This window comes from Bos javanicus, chromosome 28 (genome assembly GCF_032452875.1).
Source record: "Bos javanicus breed banteng chromosome 28, ARS-OSU_banteng_1.0, whole genome shotgun sequence".
In the NCBI taxonomy this organism is placed as follows: Eukaryota; Metazoa; Chordata; class Mammalia; order Artiodactyla; family Bovidae; genus Bos; species Bos javanicus.
In genome coordinates, this window is record NC_083895.1 from 10,948,236 (window position 1) to 10,966,728 (window position 18,493).

The 18,493-nt window shown below is 41.6% G+C and overlaps 1 protein-coding gene and 1 non-coding gene across 5 annotated transcripts in view; both read left to right on the forward strand.

The window, feature by feature from the left end:
- The window catches only part of MTR (5-methyltetrahydrofolate-homocysteine methyltransferase), a 136,129-nt gene that overhangs the window by 70,635 nt on the left and 47,001 nt on the right, over positions 1-18,493 (forward strand). For all 4 annotated transcript variants that reach the window (XM_061404931.1, XM_061404930.1, XM_061404933.1 and 1 more), the window contains 3 exons: positions 2,749-2,865; positions 3,172-3,312; positions 17,526-17,615. In XM_061404931.1, the coding sequence (XP_061260915.1) occupies positions 2,749-2,865; positions 3,172-3,312; positions 17,526-17,615 (348 nt within the window). The remainder of the gene's footprint in view (positions 1-2,748; positions 2,866-3,171; positions 3,313-17,525; positions 17,616-18,493) is intronic.
- TRNAE-UUC (transfer RNA glutamic acid (anticodon UUC)) lies at positions 11,446-11,518 on the forward strand. The gene has a single exon. It is a non-coding gene; the product is annotated as a tRNA-Glu (tRNA).

An 18,493-nucleotide genomic window follows, 5' to 3' on the forward strand; every position in this document is an offset into this window, starting at 1 on the left:
TCATGGCCTGTTTAGTGCCACATTTTTCACGTTTTTGAGCTTTTTTAAAATTTTGCTGATTGATTTCTGTATTTGGATAGCCCCTGCGTACTATGGTGAAGTGCTGCCCTGTGTTCCTGTGTGCACAAAGGCTGTGATGTGCTTCATGGAGAAAATGTTTGTTAGATGGACTTTGTTTAGACATGAATTGTCATGCTGTGGGCTGTGAGCGCACAACATTAGGGAATCAACAGTATATATTAAACAAGATAGCTGTAAATGGACACATAGGAAACAGGGTTATATGTTGATCAGTGATGACAGTTTTGCGACCAGAGTTTCACAGACCTAACCCTGCACTTCCTGTGAGAGCAGTGGTTTTCAGCATGCCCCAGTTCAGTGTTTGCAGTGACTCATGGAACATAAGTACCACAAATGGCAAGAATTCACTGTAGAAATAGTATAGTTAGTTTTGCATATTTTTGAACTTCATGTTAATATAAACAGACTCTTACGATTCTTATGCCTTTTTCCTCCACCTGTGTTGTAGTTGTGCTTTGTTCAATTTTACTAATGTATAATATTCCATCATTTACCTTTTCCATAATTAACTGTTCTGTAGTTGACATACGCTTGGTTTGTTTCCAGTTTGGGTAAGTTATGAACAAAACTGTGTGTATACATCTCTTGTATGTATCTCTTCGTGAGGTTCCCTATAGCATATACCCAGAAGCGGAAGGGTTGGGTCCAGTGGTAGATAAAGGCAGCTCTCTCTCCCAAAATGCTTGAACTAGTCTGTACCCTATCTAACAGGAAGTAAGAGTTCCTGTTTTACATGCAAACTAATGCTTCATATGTCATAAGGTGTGGTGGGGACCTCAGTTTCCTTTTGTCCTTTTAAAATTAGTCAGGTTTCTAGTGAACTAGGGAGATTGTTCCTTTAGGCTATAGAAGCCTTCTAGTAGCTCGTGAATAACCAACTTCTCTGTGTTTGTCCTCTCTGGTTTTCCTTCTCTTATCTGTCAGTGTTTCTTTCTTTTTCTGTTATTTATCCAACAGATGTGTGTGTGTGTGTATATATATACACACACGCATATATATTTAGCTGGACCATGCGGGATCTTAGTTCTCCAACCAGGGATTGAACCCCTGCCTCCTGCAGTGAAAGCTCAAGAGTTTTAACCACTGGACCGCCAGGGAAATCCCTATTCAGCAAATACTTTATGTCACACTCACCATGTATTGTAGCCATATCATGGTCACTGTAGAAGTACACAGAGATAAAGCAGAAGTTTTTCTTTTCCCTTAGGGAGATTATAGTAGGAAAAACAATGAAGCATTGCTTTCGTGTCTCCCTGATATCCAAGTTGTAGTCTGTGTCTAGGTACAAGAAGTTCTTTTTTTTTTTTTTTTTCATCAAATTGCTGCGTTTATTTTATTTATTTGTTTTTTTTTAGTCTGCCTTCCTATTTTATTTTTTTTTAATTTTATTTTTAAACTTTACAAATTGTATTAGTTTTGCCAAATATCAAAATGAATCCGCCACAGGTATACATGTGTTCCCCATCCTGAACCCTCCTCCCTCCTCCCTCCCCACACCATCCCTCTGCTCGTCCCAGTGCACCAGCCCCAAGCATCCAGCATCCTGCATCGAACCTGGACTGGCAACTCGTTTCCTACATGATATTTTACATGTTTCATTGCCATTCTCCCAAATCTTCCCACCCTCTCCCTCTCCCACAGAGTCCATAAGACTGTTCTATACATCAGTGTCTCTTTTGCTGTCTTGTACACAGGGTTATTGTGACCATCTTTCTAAATTCCATATATATGCATTAGTATACTGTATTGGTGTTTTTCCTTCTGGCTTACTTCACTCTGTATAATAGGCTCCAGTTTCATCCACCTCATTAGAACTGATTCAAATGTATTCTTTTTAATGGCTGAGTAATACTCCATTGTGTATATGTACCACAGCTTTCTTATCCATTCATCTGCTGATGGACATCTAGGTTGCTTCCATGTCCTGGCTATTATAAACAGTGCTGCGATGAACATTGGGGTTCACGTGTCTCTTTCCCTTCTGGTTTCCTCAGTGTGTATGCCCAGCAGTGGGATTGCTGGACCATAAGGCAGTTCTATTTCCAGTTTTTTAAGAAATCTCCACACTGTTCTCCATAGTGGCTGTACTAGTCTGCATTCCCACCAACAGTGTAAGAGGGTTCCCTTTTCTCCACCCCCTCTCCAGCATTTATTTCTTGTAGACTTTTGGATTGCAGCCATTCTGACTGGTGTGAAATGGTACCTCATAGTGGTTTTGATTTGCATTTCTCTGATAATGAGTGATGTTGAGCATCTTTTCATGTGTTTGTTAGCCATCTGTATGTCTTCTTTGGAGAAATGTCTATTTAGTTCTTTGGCCCATTTTTTGATTGGGTCATTTATTTTTCTGGAGTTGAGCTGTAGGAGTTGCTTGTATATTTTTGAGATTAGTTGTTTGTCAGTTGCTTCATTTGCTATTATTTTCTCCCATTCTGAAGGCTGCCTTTTCACCTTGCTAATAGTTTCCTTTGATGTGCATAAGCTTTTAAGTTTAATTACATCCCATTTGTTTATTTTTGCTTTTATTTCCAATATTAAGAAGTTCTGATTTACTTGGGACTTTATATATTTTTTTACTTTCCATTCTTATTTTAAAAAGCTTAAGGAACACGATTGCTGCTTTTGGCAAACTAGGGAAATCTTTTCATATGTTAAAATTTTTTCCAGGAAACGCTGCCTGGAGCCAAAGTAAGCGGTGGTCTTTCCAACTTGTCCTTCTCCTTCCGAGGAATGGAAGCCATTCGAGAGGCAATGCATGGGGTTTTCCTGTACCATGCGATCAAGGTATAGTGGAACACCTGTTTGCCTTGGACACCAGCCTTTACTTAGGGCAAGTGTTTGCAGACTTTGGCCCACAAACTAACCTGGTCTGCTGCCATTTTCTGTGAATAAAACTTTATTAGAACAAAGCCACACGCTCTCACTTGTATTCTGTCTATGACGGCCATTATGCTATAGCAGCAGAGTTGAGTGGTTGTGACAGAGGCTGTGGCCTATGGTATTTTTAATCTGGTCCTTCACAGAAAGAGTCACTGATCCCTGGTTTAGAGTATCACTGGAAATCCTTATTTTTGTTTTTATTGCCCTTAGTTTGGTATGGACATGGGAATAGTGAATGCTGGAAGCCTTCCTGTATATGATGACATCCACAAGGAGCTTCTCCAGCTCTGTGAGGACCTCATCTGGAACAGAGACCCTGAGGCCACCGAGAAGCTCTTACACTACGCCCAGGTAAGGAGAGAGGTTCTGATGGATGGCTTTTCCTTTTTTTCTTTGAATCTGTCTTAAATGTACAGTTACTAGTCTTTCATTGTAGAATGGAAGAAAGGATAGCACCATGTCTTTGGATCACTGAAGGTTTCTACAGAGAGTTCCAGAGAAGGTATTTTCATTAGGGCGAGGAAGAAGAAACAGGCCTTAAATATCTGCTTCAGTACTCTTAATTTGTATTTCTGTAAGTTTATTTTGAAATGTAAAATTTATTTTTCTCAGACCAAAGTAACACGTATTAATTTTTAAAAATTTATAAAATAAGGTTAAGCAAAAGAAGAAATAGAAATTATTCATAATCCTACTACCCATCATTAACCACTGTTGAGGTTTTATTATAGCCTTCTATTCATGGTTTTGGTTTTATTCTTCTGAAACAAAAAGTGCTAATAAGTATGTTCATGCATATGCACATGCACACACACACTCATGTACATTTTTATAAAAATCTAACTTTTCTTGATGCTTTTTTGGTAACCTGTTTGTTTAGTAGTATACTAGGAGCATCTTTTCATTTTATCAGATACTTTTCTATCTCATGTTGCTGCTGCTGCTAAGTTGCTTCAGTCGTGTCCGACTCTGTGCGACCCCAGAGACGGCAGCCCACCAGGCTCCCCTATCCCTGGGATTCTCCAGGCAAGAACACTGGAGTGGGTTGCCATTTCCTTCTCCAATACATGAAAGTGAAAAGTGAAAGTGAAGTGGCTCAATCGTGTCTGACTTGTAGTGACCCCATGGACTGCAGCCCACCAGGCTCCTCCATCCATGGGATTTCCCAGGCAAGAGTACGGGAGTGGGGTGCCATATCTAATGCTGCTGCTGCTGCTAAGTTACTTCAGTCATGTCCGACTCTGTGCAACCCCAGAGACGGCAGCCCACGAGGCTCCCCCGTCCCTGGGATTCTCCAGGCAAGAACACTGGAGTGGGTTACCATTTCCTTCTCCAGTGCATGAAAGTGAAAAGTGAAAGTGAGGTCGCTCAGTCATGTCTGACTCCTAGCGACTCCATGGACTGCAGCCTACCAGGCTTCTCCATCCATGGGATTTGCCAGGCAAGAATACTGGAGTTGGGTACCATTGCCTTCTCCGATATCTCATGCTACGAATTGACTATTTTGGATTTTCTTGTGTGACCATGTGATTACCTGGTACCCATTTTTATATCTTTACATTTTTATATATGTATCCTGTTTATGTTAGGATCTAGTCCAAATCTACAGTTCAAAGCTTGAGGTCTGCACACTTTTGATCTATAGACGTAAGAATAATTATAGTTAATCCAAAATCAGTTTCTTGTTTCCATTTATTATGTATTGGGCAGTCCTAGGTATATTATACTGTTCATGGGGTTCTCAAGGCAAGAATACTGAAGTGGTTTGCCATTCCCTTCTCCAGTGGACCACATTCTGTCAGACCAAGGCAATGCCAAAGAATGCTCAGACTACCGCACAATTGCACTCATCTCACACGCTAGCAAAGTAATGCTCAAAATTCTCCAAGCCAGGTTTCAGCAGTACGTGAACTGTGAACTTCCAGATGTTCAAGCTGGTTTTAGAAAAGGCAGAGGAACCAGAGATCAAATTGCCAACATCCGCTGGATCATGGAAAAAGCAAGAGAGTTCCAGAAAAACATCTATTTCTGCTTTATTGACTATGCCAAAGCCTTTGACTGTGTGGATCACAATAAACTGGAAAATTCTGAAAGAGATGGGAATACCAGAACACCTGACCTGCCTCTTGAGAAACCTATATGCAGTTCAGGAAGCAATAGTTAGAACTGGACATGAAACAACAGACTGGTTCCAAATAGGAAATGGAGTATGTCAAGGCTGTATATTGTTACCCTGCTTATTTAACTTTTATGCAGAGTACATCATGAGAAATGCTGGACTGGAAGAAGCACAAGCTGGAATCAAGATTGCCGGGAGAAATATCAGTAACTTTAGATATGCAGATGACACCACCCTTATGGCAGAAAGTGAAGAGGAACTCAAAAGCCTCTTGATGAAAGTGAAAGAGGAGAGTGAAAAAGTTGGCTTAAAGCTCAACATTCAGAAAACAAAGATCATGGCATCTTGTCCCATCACTTCATGGGAAATAGATGGGGAAGCAGTGGAAACAGTGTCAGACTATTTTTTGAGGCTCCAAAATCACTGCAGATGGTGACTGCAGCCATGAAATTAAAAGATGCTTACTCCTTGGAAGGAAAGTTATGACCAACCTAGATAGCATATTCAAAAGCAGAGATATTACTTTGCCAACAAAGGTCTGTCTAGTCAAGGCTATGGTTTTTCCAGTGGTCATGTATGGATGTGAGAGTTGGGCTGTGAAGAAAGCTGAGCGCAGAAGAATTGATGCTTTTGAACTGTGGTGTTGGAGAAGACTCTTGAGAGTCCCTTGGACTGCAAGGAGATCCAACCAGTCCATCCTAAAGGGTGTTCATTGGAAGGACTGATGCTGAGGCTTAAACTCCAGTACTTTGGCCACCTTATGCGAAGAGTTGACTCATTGGAAAAGACTCTAATGCTGGGAAGGATTGGGGGCAGGAGGAGAAGGGCACGACAGAGGATGAGATGGCTGGATGGCATCACCGACTCGACGAACATGAGTTTGAGTGAACTCCGGGAGTTGGTAATGGACAAGGAGGCCTGGCCTGCTGCAACTCATGGGGTCGCAAAGAGTCGGACACGACTGAGCGACTGAACTGAACTAAGGTATATTAATTATCTATCATGGGTGTTGCTTTCTAGAATTGAGTTTAAGGAAAGATGAAATCTTTTTTCAAGAAAACTTACTTTATAATTTATTTCAGAAAGCAATGGCAAAGGAAGAAATTTTTCTCACAGAGCATACCAGGAAAATGGAGGAATGCCTTTGTGTATGTTACCACCTGGTTTAATGTTCTCTAGGTTAAAATATGAATTTAACTTTGGCAGAACTTCTGACTTTTCCTCTTCCTTTGAAGAGTACTAAAGTGTTCTGGAAAAGGGATAGGATAGCTTAGGGTTAATTGCGTCCTTGATTTGTCCTTGTCACAGATGGCAAGATTTTGATTTCTGAAACTGCCTATGTTAGCCTTAGGTTCACTCAACAAAGATGAGTTCAGACTCAGTGCCAGTGAGCACATGACCCTCCTCTCAATTCCTTAGGACATTTATAATTTCTTAGATGGACGCAGGACAGAATGTCCTGGATCTTGACTGTTGCAAATATAAACAAGCTCTTCTCAGTTCATTACATAAGAAACAGTGGCTAGATTTCCTTCCCTATTTCCATGATTATGTCTATTCAGACAAAGTGCTGAGCCATTTCTTTGGACACCAGGATACAAGTATGAAACAATATCCAGCTTTTTTTCTTAGCCTGCTTTCCACTTGGCAGGAGATTGTTCATTAATTGCCAACTAAGACAGGGTTCTACTGAAGACCAGAGGGGCATCATAGCTTCTACTCAAGCATTCTTAGTTAACCCATAATGTGATGCGGTTTCTTATCTTCACTGTCCAGATGAGACAGCTCTCACTTAGGAAAGATAGGGCTCCTTATTTGTGAGGCTGTTCTCATTTAAGATTTTGTTGGTTTTGTATTTTATAGCAGTCATTCTTTTCGGTCTACATTCACTTCCAGTACTTGTTTACAAGTTTTTATTTCTTTATATCTTGCTAAACTGCCAAGAGGTTTTGCTCCTAAGGGACAGCTGAAGAGTAAGAGGGGAAATCTTAATAGCAATTTCAAGGCTTCATCAATCCATCATAAAAAAAATTGCCTCCCTGTTTATGTAACCACAGGACTTATTATAAGCCACTGACCCCGTCTGTCGAGTAGGTTAACTGTCTGCATTCAAGGTGACTTCTGTTGCTGTTAAGGAATTAATAACAAAGCAAGTATGCTTTCATCACTACCAGGAGTTGCCAGCTCTTTAACCATTCCTCAGGGTATACTGATTGCAAACAGCATGAAAAGCAGGAATATTATGAGGCAGATAAGGGTTGAATTTTTTTCTTTATGAGAGAATGATTATCTCTTTTCATTGTCAAATAATAAGGTCTACACTCAAGTTACATCTGATAGATCATTCAGTGTTATTGTTGAAAAGGGTAGGAAGAGTCTCATCTCTGACCTTACTAATCTAATGGGCTTTATTGAAAAATGATATCCTTGGTATGGGGCAGGCTGACCTGTGCTGACTAAATTATCTTGGGTAAGAAGAAGTTCCAGGTAACACGAGACCATTATCTCACGTGGAGTTTGTTCATTGGGCAGTACTGTTTGGGTGTTAACAGGGACAATCTCTGGGTGTGATGGCTCTTGCATGGCCTTGGATTGTGAGAATACACGTGTCCCCAACTTATGATGATATGCAGGCAGTAAGCATTCAGGAGAAACTGTACTTTGAATTTTGACCTTTCCCTGGGTAGGCGACATGCAGTACCATCCTCTCTTGTGATGCTGGACAAAGGCAGCGGATCGCAGCTTCTGTTCAGCCTGCCATCTCGAGGGAAAACAACCACTGACAACCACTCTGGACCCACACCGCCATTCTGTTTTTCACTCTTGGGACAGTTTTCAATAAATTACATGATATATTCAACATTTTATTATTTAAAAAAAAAGCTTAGTGTTAGATGCTTTTGCTGAAACAATAGGCTAATGTCAGTGTTCTGAGCACGTGCAAGGTAAAGTGAAAGTGAAGTCGCTCAGTCATGTCCGACTGTGCGACCCCGTGGACTGTAGCCCACCAGGCTCCTCCGTCCATGGCATTCTTCAGGCAAGAATATTGGAGTGGGTTGCCATTTCCTCCTCCAGGGAACCTTCCCGACCCAGGGATCGAACCCAGGTCTCCCGCATTGCAGGCAGATGGTTTAACATCTAAGCCACAAGGGAAGCCCACCTACATGCAAGGTAGGTGAGGGGCTAAGCTGTGATGTTTGGAGGGTTATGTAAGTAAGTGCATTTTCAGCTTAGAATCTTCAGCAGATGATAGGTTTATTAGATGTAAGTATCCTTGATGCTTTTCTAGAAAAAAGGTCTCTGTTCCTTATCTGGCCTTGGTTTTCTCGTTGCCAGTGGGTGCTCACACTCCCCTTTGGTTTTTGCTTGAGCAGTTTCCTCCCTAGGTGCTGGTCCAGTTTGATATCAGAAATAAAATACATGCCCTCATGAGGCACCTTACTAATGGGGAGCTACTGTTGAGCAGTAGAAGCAGATGAAGGAGTAGCCAATTGAGCAGTTGAGCGGCCACCATGCTTGGAAGCTTTCTCCATGTGTCTGGTGTCTGGGCCGCTCAGTGTGTGAGGGCGCAACAACTTAAGTTTGGATCATGGAGAGTGTCCTACTGAATAACTAGTTGGAAAGCAGATGGACCCAGTGTGCCGGGTCATGCTTCTGAAATAGCTGCTCTGAAATGGTACCATTTAGAATATTGATTTTCTGAAGCATGTTTATCATATATCAGGTGTGATAATGAAACTCTGTACATGGTGAGAAATCCTCACGGGCCACACTTTGCATTCTCGCTTCCTACTGTTCACAATCACACAGCATTGCCCTCTCCCTGCCCCTTCCATGTGGCACACTGCTGTTTTTCTGTGAACACACTTGGCCTTTTTTCCAAGAGTATTTGGAACACTCTGCCGTTTTTACTTATCAGACTCCATCCCACAGGCAGGAATTGCCTGATTGTGTGGTTGACAGGACAAGTGATGTTTACATATATCAAGTGATGAGAATGTGAGCTTTAGAAGGACTCTTTTTTTTGCGGGGGGTTGGGGAAGGTGTCACACTGGTCTAGTTTTGTATTTTCTCTTAAAAAAATGTCAGAGTATATAATCTATGAATTTTATCATTTTTAGATCTAAAAATTGAGATATGATCAACATATATTAGTGTTAGATGTATAGCATAATGATTTGATATCAGTATATATTATGGAATGCTCATCACAGTAAGTCTGGTTAACATCCATCACCACATTTGTTTCTGTTTTTAGATTCCAAGTGTAAGTGAGATCATATGGTATTTGCATTTCTGTTTGACTTATTTCACTTAGCATATTGCCCTCAAGTTCCACCCATGCTGTTTCAAATGGCAGGATTTCCTCTTTTTATGGCAGAATAATATTCCATTATATACATAGTATATCACACTTTTTTATCCGTTCATTCACTGATGAACACATAGATTGTTTCTGTGTCTTTTTCTATTATAAATAATGCTTAAAAAATACATTTTTAAAAATTTATTAATTTTTTTTTTTACTTTACAATATTGTATTGGTTTTGCCATACATCAACATGCATCCGCCATGGGTATACACATGTTCCCCATCCTGAACCTCCCTCCCATCTCCCTCCCCATACCATGTCTCTGGGTCATCCCAGTGCACCAGCCCCAAGCTTCCTGTATCCTGCATCGAACCTAGACTGGCGATTCATTTCTTATATGATATTATACATGTTTTAATGCCATTCTCCCAAATCATCCCCACCCCCCACAAAGTCCAAAAGACTGTCTATACATCTGTGTCTCTTTTGCTGTCTCGCATACAGGGTTGTCATTACCATCTTTCTAAATTCCATATATTTGCGTTAGTATACTGTATTGGTGTTTTTCTTTCTGGCTTACTTCACTCTGTATGATAGGCTCCCGTTTCATCCACCTCATTAGAACGGATTCAAATGTATTCTTTTTAATGGCTGAGTAATACTCCATTGTGTATATGTACCACAGCTTTCTTATCCATTCATCTGCTGATGGACATCTAGGTTGCTTCCATGTCCTGGCTATTATAAACAGTTCTGCGATGAACATTGGGGTACATGTGTCTCTTTCCCTTCTGGTTTCCTCAGTGTGTATGCCCAGCAGTGGGATTGCTGGATCGTATGGCAGTTCTATTTCCAGTTTTTTGAGGAATCTCCACACTGTTCTCCATAGTGGCTGTACTAGTTTGCATTCCCACCAACAGTGTAAGAGGGTTCCCTTTTCTCCACACCCTCTCCAGCATTTATTGCTTGTAGACTTTTGGATCGCAGCCATTCTAACTGGCATGAAATGGTACCTCATAGTGGTTTTGATTTGCATTTCTCTGATAATAAGTGATGTTGAGCATCTTTTCATGTGTTTGTTAGCCATCTGTATGTCTTCTTTGGAGAAATGTCTGTTTAGTTCTTTGGTCCATTTTTTGATTGGGTTGTTTATTTTTCTGGAATTGAGCTGCAGGAGTTGCTTGTATATTTTTGAGATTAGTTGTTTGTCAGTTGCTTCATTTGCTATTATTTTCTCCCATTCTGAAGGCTGTCTTCACCTTGCTTATAGTTTCTTTTGTTGTGCAGAAGCTTTTAATTTTAATTAGGTCCCATTTGTTTATTTTTGCTTTTATTTCCAATATTCTGGGAGGTGGGTCATAGAGGATCCTGCTGTGATGTATGTCGGAGAGTGTTTTGCCTATGTTCTCCTCTAGGAGTTTTATAGTTTCTGGTCTTATGTTTAGATCTTTAATCCATTTTGAGTTTATTTTTGTGTATGGTGTTAGAAAGTGTTCTAGTTTCATTCTTTTACAAGTTGTTGACCAGTTTTCCCAGCACCACTTGTTAAAGAGATTGTCTTTTCTCCACTGTATATTCTTGCCTCCTTTGTCGAAGATAAGGTATCCGTAGGTGCATGGATTTATCTCTGGGCTTTCCATTTTGTTCCATTGATCTATATTTCTGTCTTTGTGCCAGTACCATACTGTCTTGATGACTGTGGCTTTGTAGTAGAGCCTGAAGTCAGGCAGGTTGATTCCTCCAGTTCCATTCTTCTTTCTCAAGATTGCTCTACATTTTTTAATTGCCATCTTCTTTAAGGTTTTTTTGTCATATGAGAGCAGCATTAGTCTCTTTGCATATGAGAGTGCCCTGTGTGATCAGTTACCACCCCAGCCCTCAATCCTGGAGTTCCTCCCAGTCCTCCTCCTTCCATGCTGTCCATTAATACTTTTATGTTTGTCCTTTCCTTCTCTTCCTGTTCCTACCACTGTAGTGCAGGCTTTCATCATGAACTACTAAAACATTCTCCCCTTTCTAGGGTTCTCTTAAAAATACTACTTTGGTGGGAATTCCCTGGTGGTCCAGTGGTTAGGACTTGGCACTTTCAGTGCAAAGGGCCCAGGTTCAATCCCTGGCTGGGGAACTAAGATCCCACAAGCCGTGTGTCTCACTTCCCCGGTGAAAAAATACTACTTGGAATGTTACTCTGAAGCTTCAGAATTCTTGTCATTCCCCCACCTGCACCCTTGCCACAGTTGCCTGGAAGGTTAAATCCAAACTCCATAGCGTGGGTTCCTAGCACTCTTTGGCTTGGCCTCTACTATCCTGCACAAACATTGCTCTGGGAAATCGGTTCTCATTCAGCTTTAAATCATTCAGCTAATATTTTCCCATGTTTTGTTTTCTGCTTTGTCCTTTCTGAACTTAGAGGATCTAACTGATAAGAGAGGCATGCCCCTGTAGAGCCTGCAGTGCAGGGAGATGTGCACAAGTATGTAGGGGCAGTTGTCATCCAGTGTGGTGGGGAGATGCTGTGATAAGGCATGTACAGGATGCTGTAGGCTGCTTGGGAGGGCCACTGAACCCAAAGGTAGAGGTGGTCAGGAAAAGCCTCCCAGAGTGATGGGTTAGGGGGGACCTGAGAGCTCAACAGGAGTTGGCCAGGCTAAAGTTTGGGGTTGGGGTACAGTACTGGTATTCTCTGCCAGAGGAGGAGTGTCTGCATCTAGCTGTGGCCTGGTATTCTGGTAGGTGCTAAAGAAAATATTGTCAGATGAATGGATGTAAAGGGCCAAGGATGAGAGAGATGATGGAGAACATAAGGAATTGAGATGTTCAGGATAGGCTGAGTTCTTCAGGAATGGCAGAAAATGAAGCTAGGAAACAATTGGTTCAGACATTGTCCAGCATGAAAAGGAATCAATACAACATTTGCAGAGCAATATGGAGAAGGCAGTGGCAACCCACTCCAGTACTCTTGCCTGGAAAATCCCATGGGCAGAGGAGCCTGGTAGGCTGCAGTCCATGGGGTCGCTAAGAGCTGGACACGACTGAGCAACTTCACTTTCACTTTTCACTTTCATGTATTGGACAAGGAAATGGCAACCCACTCCAGTGTTCTTGCCTGAGAATCCCAGGGATGGGGGAGCCTGGTGGGCTGCCGTCTCTGGGGTCGCACAGAGTCGGACACGACTGAAGCGACTTAGCAGCAGCAGCAGGGATCTTACAGTGAATCTTCCCATGGGGGCAGTTTGATCAGGTTTGTGTTTTGGAAAGGCCCCTCTGGCTACAGTGTGGAAGACGCATTGGGGCCAGGGTGATCCTGGGCTGTGGAGACCAGTTAGATGCTTGAACTATGAAAGTGGAAGCAGAGTAGAGCAAAATATTGAGGCGGTGTAATTTTTAGGGCTGGGTAACTAATTGAATGTGAAGACTGGATGGAGAGTCAAGAGTGATACTTAGATTTCAGATTTGGGCAGCGAGTGACATCACTTGAGATGGAAGAAACAGATAAGCAATTCACCTTCCATCCCAGGATCATCACGATTTTGTCCCTTTGCTGAATCTGTCAGCTTCTTCAAAGTCTCTCTTCACCACTCCAGTTTGTGATGATCACTCTGTCCTCAAAATTCCTAGCCTTGTCTGTGTCATCTTCTCATTCAGCACTTGGCACAGGCTTTCTCTTGTAGCTTACCTTTCTCTGTGTATTTCCATCTACCTTGCTGCTGCTGCTGCTAAGATGCTTCAGTCATGTCCGACTTTGTGCTACCCCATAGACGGCAGCCCACCAGGCTCCCCAGTCCCTGGGATTCTCCAGGCAAGAACACTGGAGCGGGTTGCCATTTCCTTCTCCAATGCATAAAAGTGAAAGGTGAAAGTGAAGTCGTTCAGTCGTGCCCGACTCTTACTGACCCCGTGGACTGCAGCCTTCCAGGCTCCTCCATCCATGAGATTTTCCAGACAAGAGTACTGGAGTGGGGTGCCATTGCCTTCTCCGTCATCTTCTCATTCAGCCCTTGGCACAGGCTTTCTCTTGTAGCTTACCTTTCTCTGTGTATTTCCATCTACCTTATGATACGGCAAAGTCCTTGAGAGCACGGTCTATGTCTTGTACCTCACAGTGTGCCCACCTCTAAGACAATTTCTGACTTGCCTTTGTTACAGACGCTTCACATATCTGGGTAGTGATGGTGCTATATGAGAACTTTAAAAGCTCATCAGATATCAGCTTTAGCTTTTCTTACTGTCCGGGAAATCTTTAGTCCCAAGATGCTATCTTTTAGGAAAGAAGAAAAGGAAAAAAAAAAAAAATGGAGTCTCACTCAGTCTCTCTACTGAACATTCAAATCCTAGTGAGGATCATTTTATAATTATAGAAATATTGAATCACTATACTGTGTACCAGGAACTAAAATTATAGGTCGATTATGCTTTAAAAAAAAAACCCCAAAACTCATAGGAAAAGAGATCAGATTTGAAGTTACCAGAGGCAGGGGCTAACAGGAGGGAAAATTGGATGAAGGGAATTCCTCTTAAGATGCATAATTACTAGGGATTTAATGTACAATGTGATAAATATCATTGACACTGGTGTATAATATATATGACAGATGTTAGAAAACTCAGGAGTTCTCATCACAAGGAAAAAAAATGTTTTTTTCTATTTTATTCTCTACCTATATGAGATGATGGATATCAGTTCAGGCACTCAGTTGTGTCCAACTCTTTGTGACCCCATGACTGCAGCACACCAGGCCTCCCTGTCCATCACCAACTCCCAGAGTTTACTCACACTCTTGTCCATCGAGTCAGTGATGCCATCCAACAATCTCATCCTCTCTTGTCCCCTTCTCCTCCCACCTTCAATCTTTCCCAGTATCAGGATCTTTTCAAATGGGTCAGTTCTTCACATCAGGTGGCCAAAGTGTTGGAATTTCAACTTCAGCATTAGTCCTTCCAATGAATATTTAGGGCTGATATCCTTTAGGATGGACTGGTTGGATCTCCTTGCAGTCCAAGGGACTCTCAAGAGTCTTCTCCAACACCACAGTTCAAAAACATCAATTCTTCTGTGCTCAGCTTTCTTTATAGTCCAGCTCTCACAGCCATACATGACTACTGGAAGAACCATAGCTTTGACTAAATGGACCTTTGTTTGCAAAGTAATGTCTCTGCTTTTTAATATGCTGTCTAGGTTGGTCATAACTTTTCTTCCAAGGAGCAAGTGTCTTTTAATATCATGGCTGCAGTCACCATCTGCAGTGATTTTGGAGCCCAAAAAAATAAAGTCTGTTACTGTTTCCACTGTTTAACCATCTATTTGCCATGAAGTGATGGGACAAGATGCCATAATCTTAGTTTTCTGAATATTGAGCTTTAAGCCAACTTCTTCACTCTCCTCTTTCACTTTCATCAAGACACTCTTTAGTTCTTCTTCTCTTTCTGCCATAAGGGTGGTGACATCTGCATATCTGAGGTTATTGATATTTCTCCCAGCAGTCCTGATTCCAGCTTATGCTTCATCCAGTCCAGCGTTTTGATGTATTCTGCATGTAAGTTAAATAAGCAGGGTGACAATATACAGCCTTGACATACTCCTTTCCTGATTTGGAACCAGTCTATTGTTCCATGTCCAGTTCTAAGTGTTGCTTCTTGACCTGCATACAGGTTTCTCAGGAGGCAGGTAAGGCGGTTTGGTATTCCCATCTCTTTAAGAATTTTCCACAGTTTGTTGTGATCCACACGGTCAAAGGCTTTGGCATAGTCAACAAAGCAGAAGTAGATGTTTTTCTGGAACTCTCTTGCTTTTTTGATGATCCAACGGATGTTGGCAATTGATCTCTGGCTCCTCTGCCTTTTTTAAATCCAGCGTGAACATCTGGAAGTTCACAGTTCACGTACTGTTTAAGCCTGGCTTGGAGAATTTTGAGCATTACTTTGCTGAGTGCAGTTGTGAGGTAGTTTGAGTATTCTTTGGCATTGCCTTTCTTTGGGATTGGAATGAAAGTTGACCTTTTCCAGTCCCGTGGCTACTGCTGAGTTTTCCAAATTTGCTGGTGTATTGAGTGCAGCACTTTCACAGCATCATCTTTCAGGGTTTGAAATAGCTCAACTATTCCATCACCTCCACTAGCTTTGTTTGTAGTGATGCTCCCTAAGGTCCACTTGACTTCACATTCCAGGATGTCTGGCTTTAGGTGAGTGATCACACCATTGTGATTATCTGGGTTGTGAAGATCTTTTTTGTACAGTTCTTCTGTGTATTCTTGCCACCTCTTTTTAATATCTTCTGCTTCTGTTAGGTCCATACCATTTCTGTCCTTTATTGAGCCCATCTTTGCATGAAATGTTCCCTTGGTATCTCTAATTTTCTTGAAGAGATCTCTAGTCTTTCCCATTCTTTTGTTTTCCTCTATTTCTTTGCACTGATCACTGAGGAAGGCTTTTTTTTTTTTATCTCTTCTTGCTATTCTTTGGAACTCTGCATCCAGATGGGTATATCTTTCCTTTTGTCCTTTGCCTTTTGCATCTCTTCTTTTCTCAGCTATTTGTAAGGCCTGCTCAGACAACCATTTTGCCTTTTTGTATTTCTTTTTCTTGGGGATGGTGTTGATCACTGCTTCCTGAACAATGTCACAAACCTCCATCCATAGTTCTTCAGGCACTCTATCAGATCTAATCCCTTGAATCTATTTGTCACTTCCACTATATAATCGTAAGGGATTTGATTTAGGTCAGACCTGAATTATCTACTGGTTTTCCCTACTTTCTTCAATTTAAGTCTGAATTTGGCAACAAAGAGTTGATGACCAGAGCTACAGTCAACTCTCAGTCTTGTTTTTGCTGACTGTATAGAGCTTCTCCATCTTTGGCTGCAAAGAATATAATCAATCTGATTTCGGTATTGACCATCTGGTGATGTCCTTGTGTAGAGTCTTCTCTTGTGTTGTTGGAAGAGGGTGTTTGCTATGACCAGTGCGTTCTTTTGGCAAAAGTCTGTTAGCCTTTGCCTGCTTCATTTTGTACTCCAAGGCCAAATTTGCCTTTTAGTCCAGGTATCTCTTGACTTCCTACTTTTGCCTTCCAGTCCCCTATAATGAAGAGGACATCTTTTGGGGATGTTAATTCTGGAAGGTCTTGTAGGTCTTCATAGAACCGTTCAACTTCGGCTTCTTCAGCATTACAGTCGAGGCATAGACTTGGATTACCGTGATGTTGAATGGTTTGCCTTGGAAACGAACAGAGATCATTCTGTCATTTTTGAGATTGCACCCAAGTAGTACATTTCAAACTCTTGTTGACTCTGAGGGCTACTCCGTTTCTTCTAAGGGATTCTTGCCCACAGTAGTAGATATAATGGTCATCTGAGTTAAATTCACCCATTCCAGTCCATTTTAGTTCACTGATTCCTAAAATGTTGATGTTCCCTCTTGCCATCTCCTGTTTGACCACTTCCAATTTACCTTGATTCATGCACCTAACATTCCAGGTTCCTATGCAGTATTGCTCTTTACAGCATCAGAACTTGGTTCTATCACCAGTCACATCCGTAACTGGGTGTTGTTTTTGCTTTGGCTCCATCTCTTCACTCTTTCTGGAGTAATTTCTCCACTGATCTCCAGTGGCATATGGGCACCTACCGACCTGGGGAGTTCATCTATCGGTGTCCTATCTCTTTGCTTTTTCATACTGATGGATATACATTAAACTTACTGTAGTAATCATTTCATTTGTACATAAATCAGCTCTTTATGCTGTACACCTGAAATTTGTATAGTACTGTATGTCAATTATACTTCAATAAAACTGGAAAGGAGAAAATTTTTAAATAAAAGTTCAAAACCTATAAGATTTCTCTCTTTTCCTCTCTCCTTGAAGTGAAGTGAAGTCGCTCAGTCATGTCTGACTCTGCAACCCCATGGACTGTAGCCTATCAGGCTCCTCCGTCCGTGGGATTTTCCAGGCAAGAGTACTGGAGTGGGTTGCTATTTCCCTCTCTCCTTACCTCAAGCATTTTCCAAAGATTTTATTCATGCCGGCACTGTACTAGGGCCTTGAAACATAAGGGAAGAATAAGACATAGTTTTTTTCTGCCAACTAGCTGAGAAAGTGACCTGTTGTACCATCTCTCTATTCACATTTCAATCCAGACTCAGGGCAAAGGAGGGAAGAAAGTCATCCAGACTGATGAGTGGAGGAATGGCCCTCTCGAAGAACGCCTTGAGTACGCTCTTGTGAAGGTGAGTGTGGGCCGGAGGCTGGGTGCTGGTCCTGGTGGCTGATGGCATGGCTGGAGGAGAGGTACTGGCAGCAGCTGATGAAGGAGATTCCCTGGACTACTCCTGAGTGATTTGCCCTCCATCCCACCTCTATGTCTAGAACATTAGGCAGTATCTGGAGATATTTTAGGTTGTTCTGACTGGAGTGGGAGGTTTTTACTGGCATGTGACCAGGGATGCTGGTGAACATGCTATACTGCACAGTAGAGGCCTACACCACAGAGAATTATTCAGTGCAACTGTCAGTAGTGCCCGAGGTGAGAAGTGCTGTTCTAGACCATGTGGCTGTCTCTTGATCAACAAATGAGTTCTGGCTTTTCTGCTGTAGTTAGACTTTTAGTCCAGATAGATAATCTCTTGGCTTCGGTTTCCTCATTTGTGAGTCTGGAAATTTCAGGGTTTTGTTTTGTTTGTTTGTTTGTTTTGGTCTCTAGAATTTAACTTTTAATTTCTTGGAACTTTTGAGATTCACCTACTTCAGGTTGTAGAACTAGTTTGGATCCTTGAACTGGGGGCACTGGAGGATTAGGGCTTGATCAGTGAAGGCTGGGTCCTCCCTGCACCCAGCCCTGTCAGTGGGAAAACAGTGATTTCACAGGAGATATTTGTTTACATGTAATCTGGTAAACCACTAGGATAAAAAGTGTATTTTATTATGAATTTGAATTTATTAGTACTCCTGTCACTAATTTTTCACTTTATATCAATAAAATGCTTTATGTCAATAAAGCCATCTAGGCACTTTACATTTTACACATTTAATCCTCAAAATAACCATGTGAGGTTGGTATTGTATGATTATTAAATGAGGAACCTGATGCTTAATAAGTTGTCTAAAT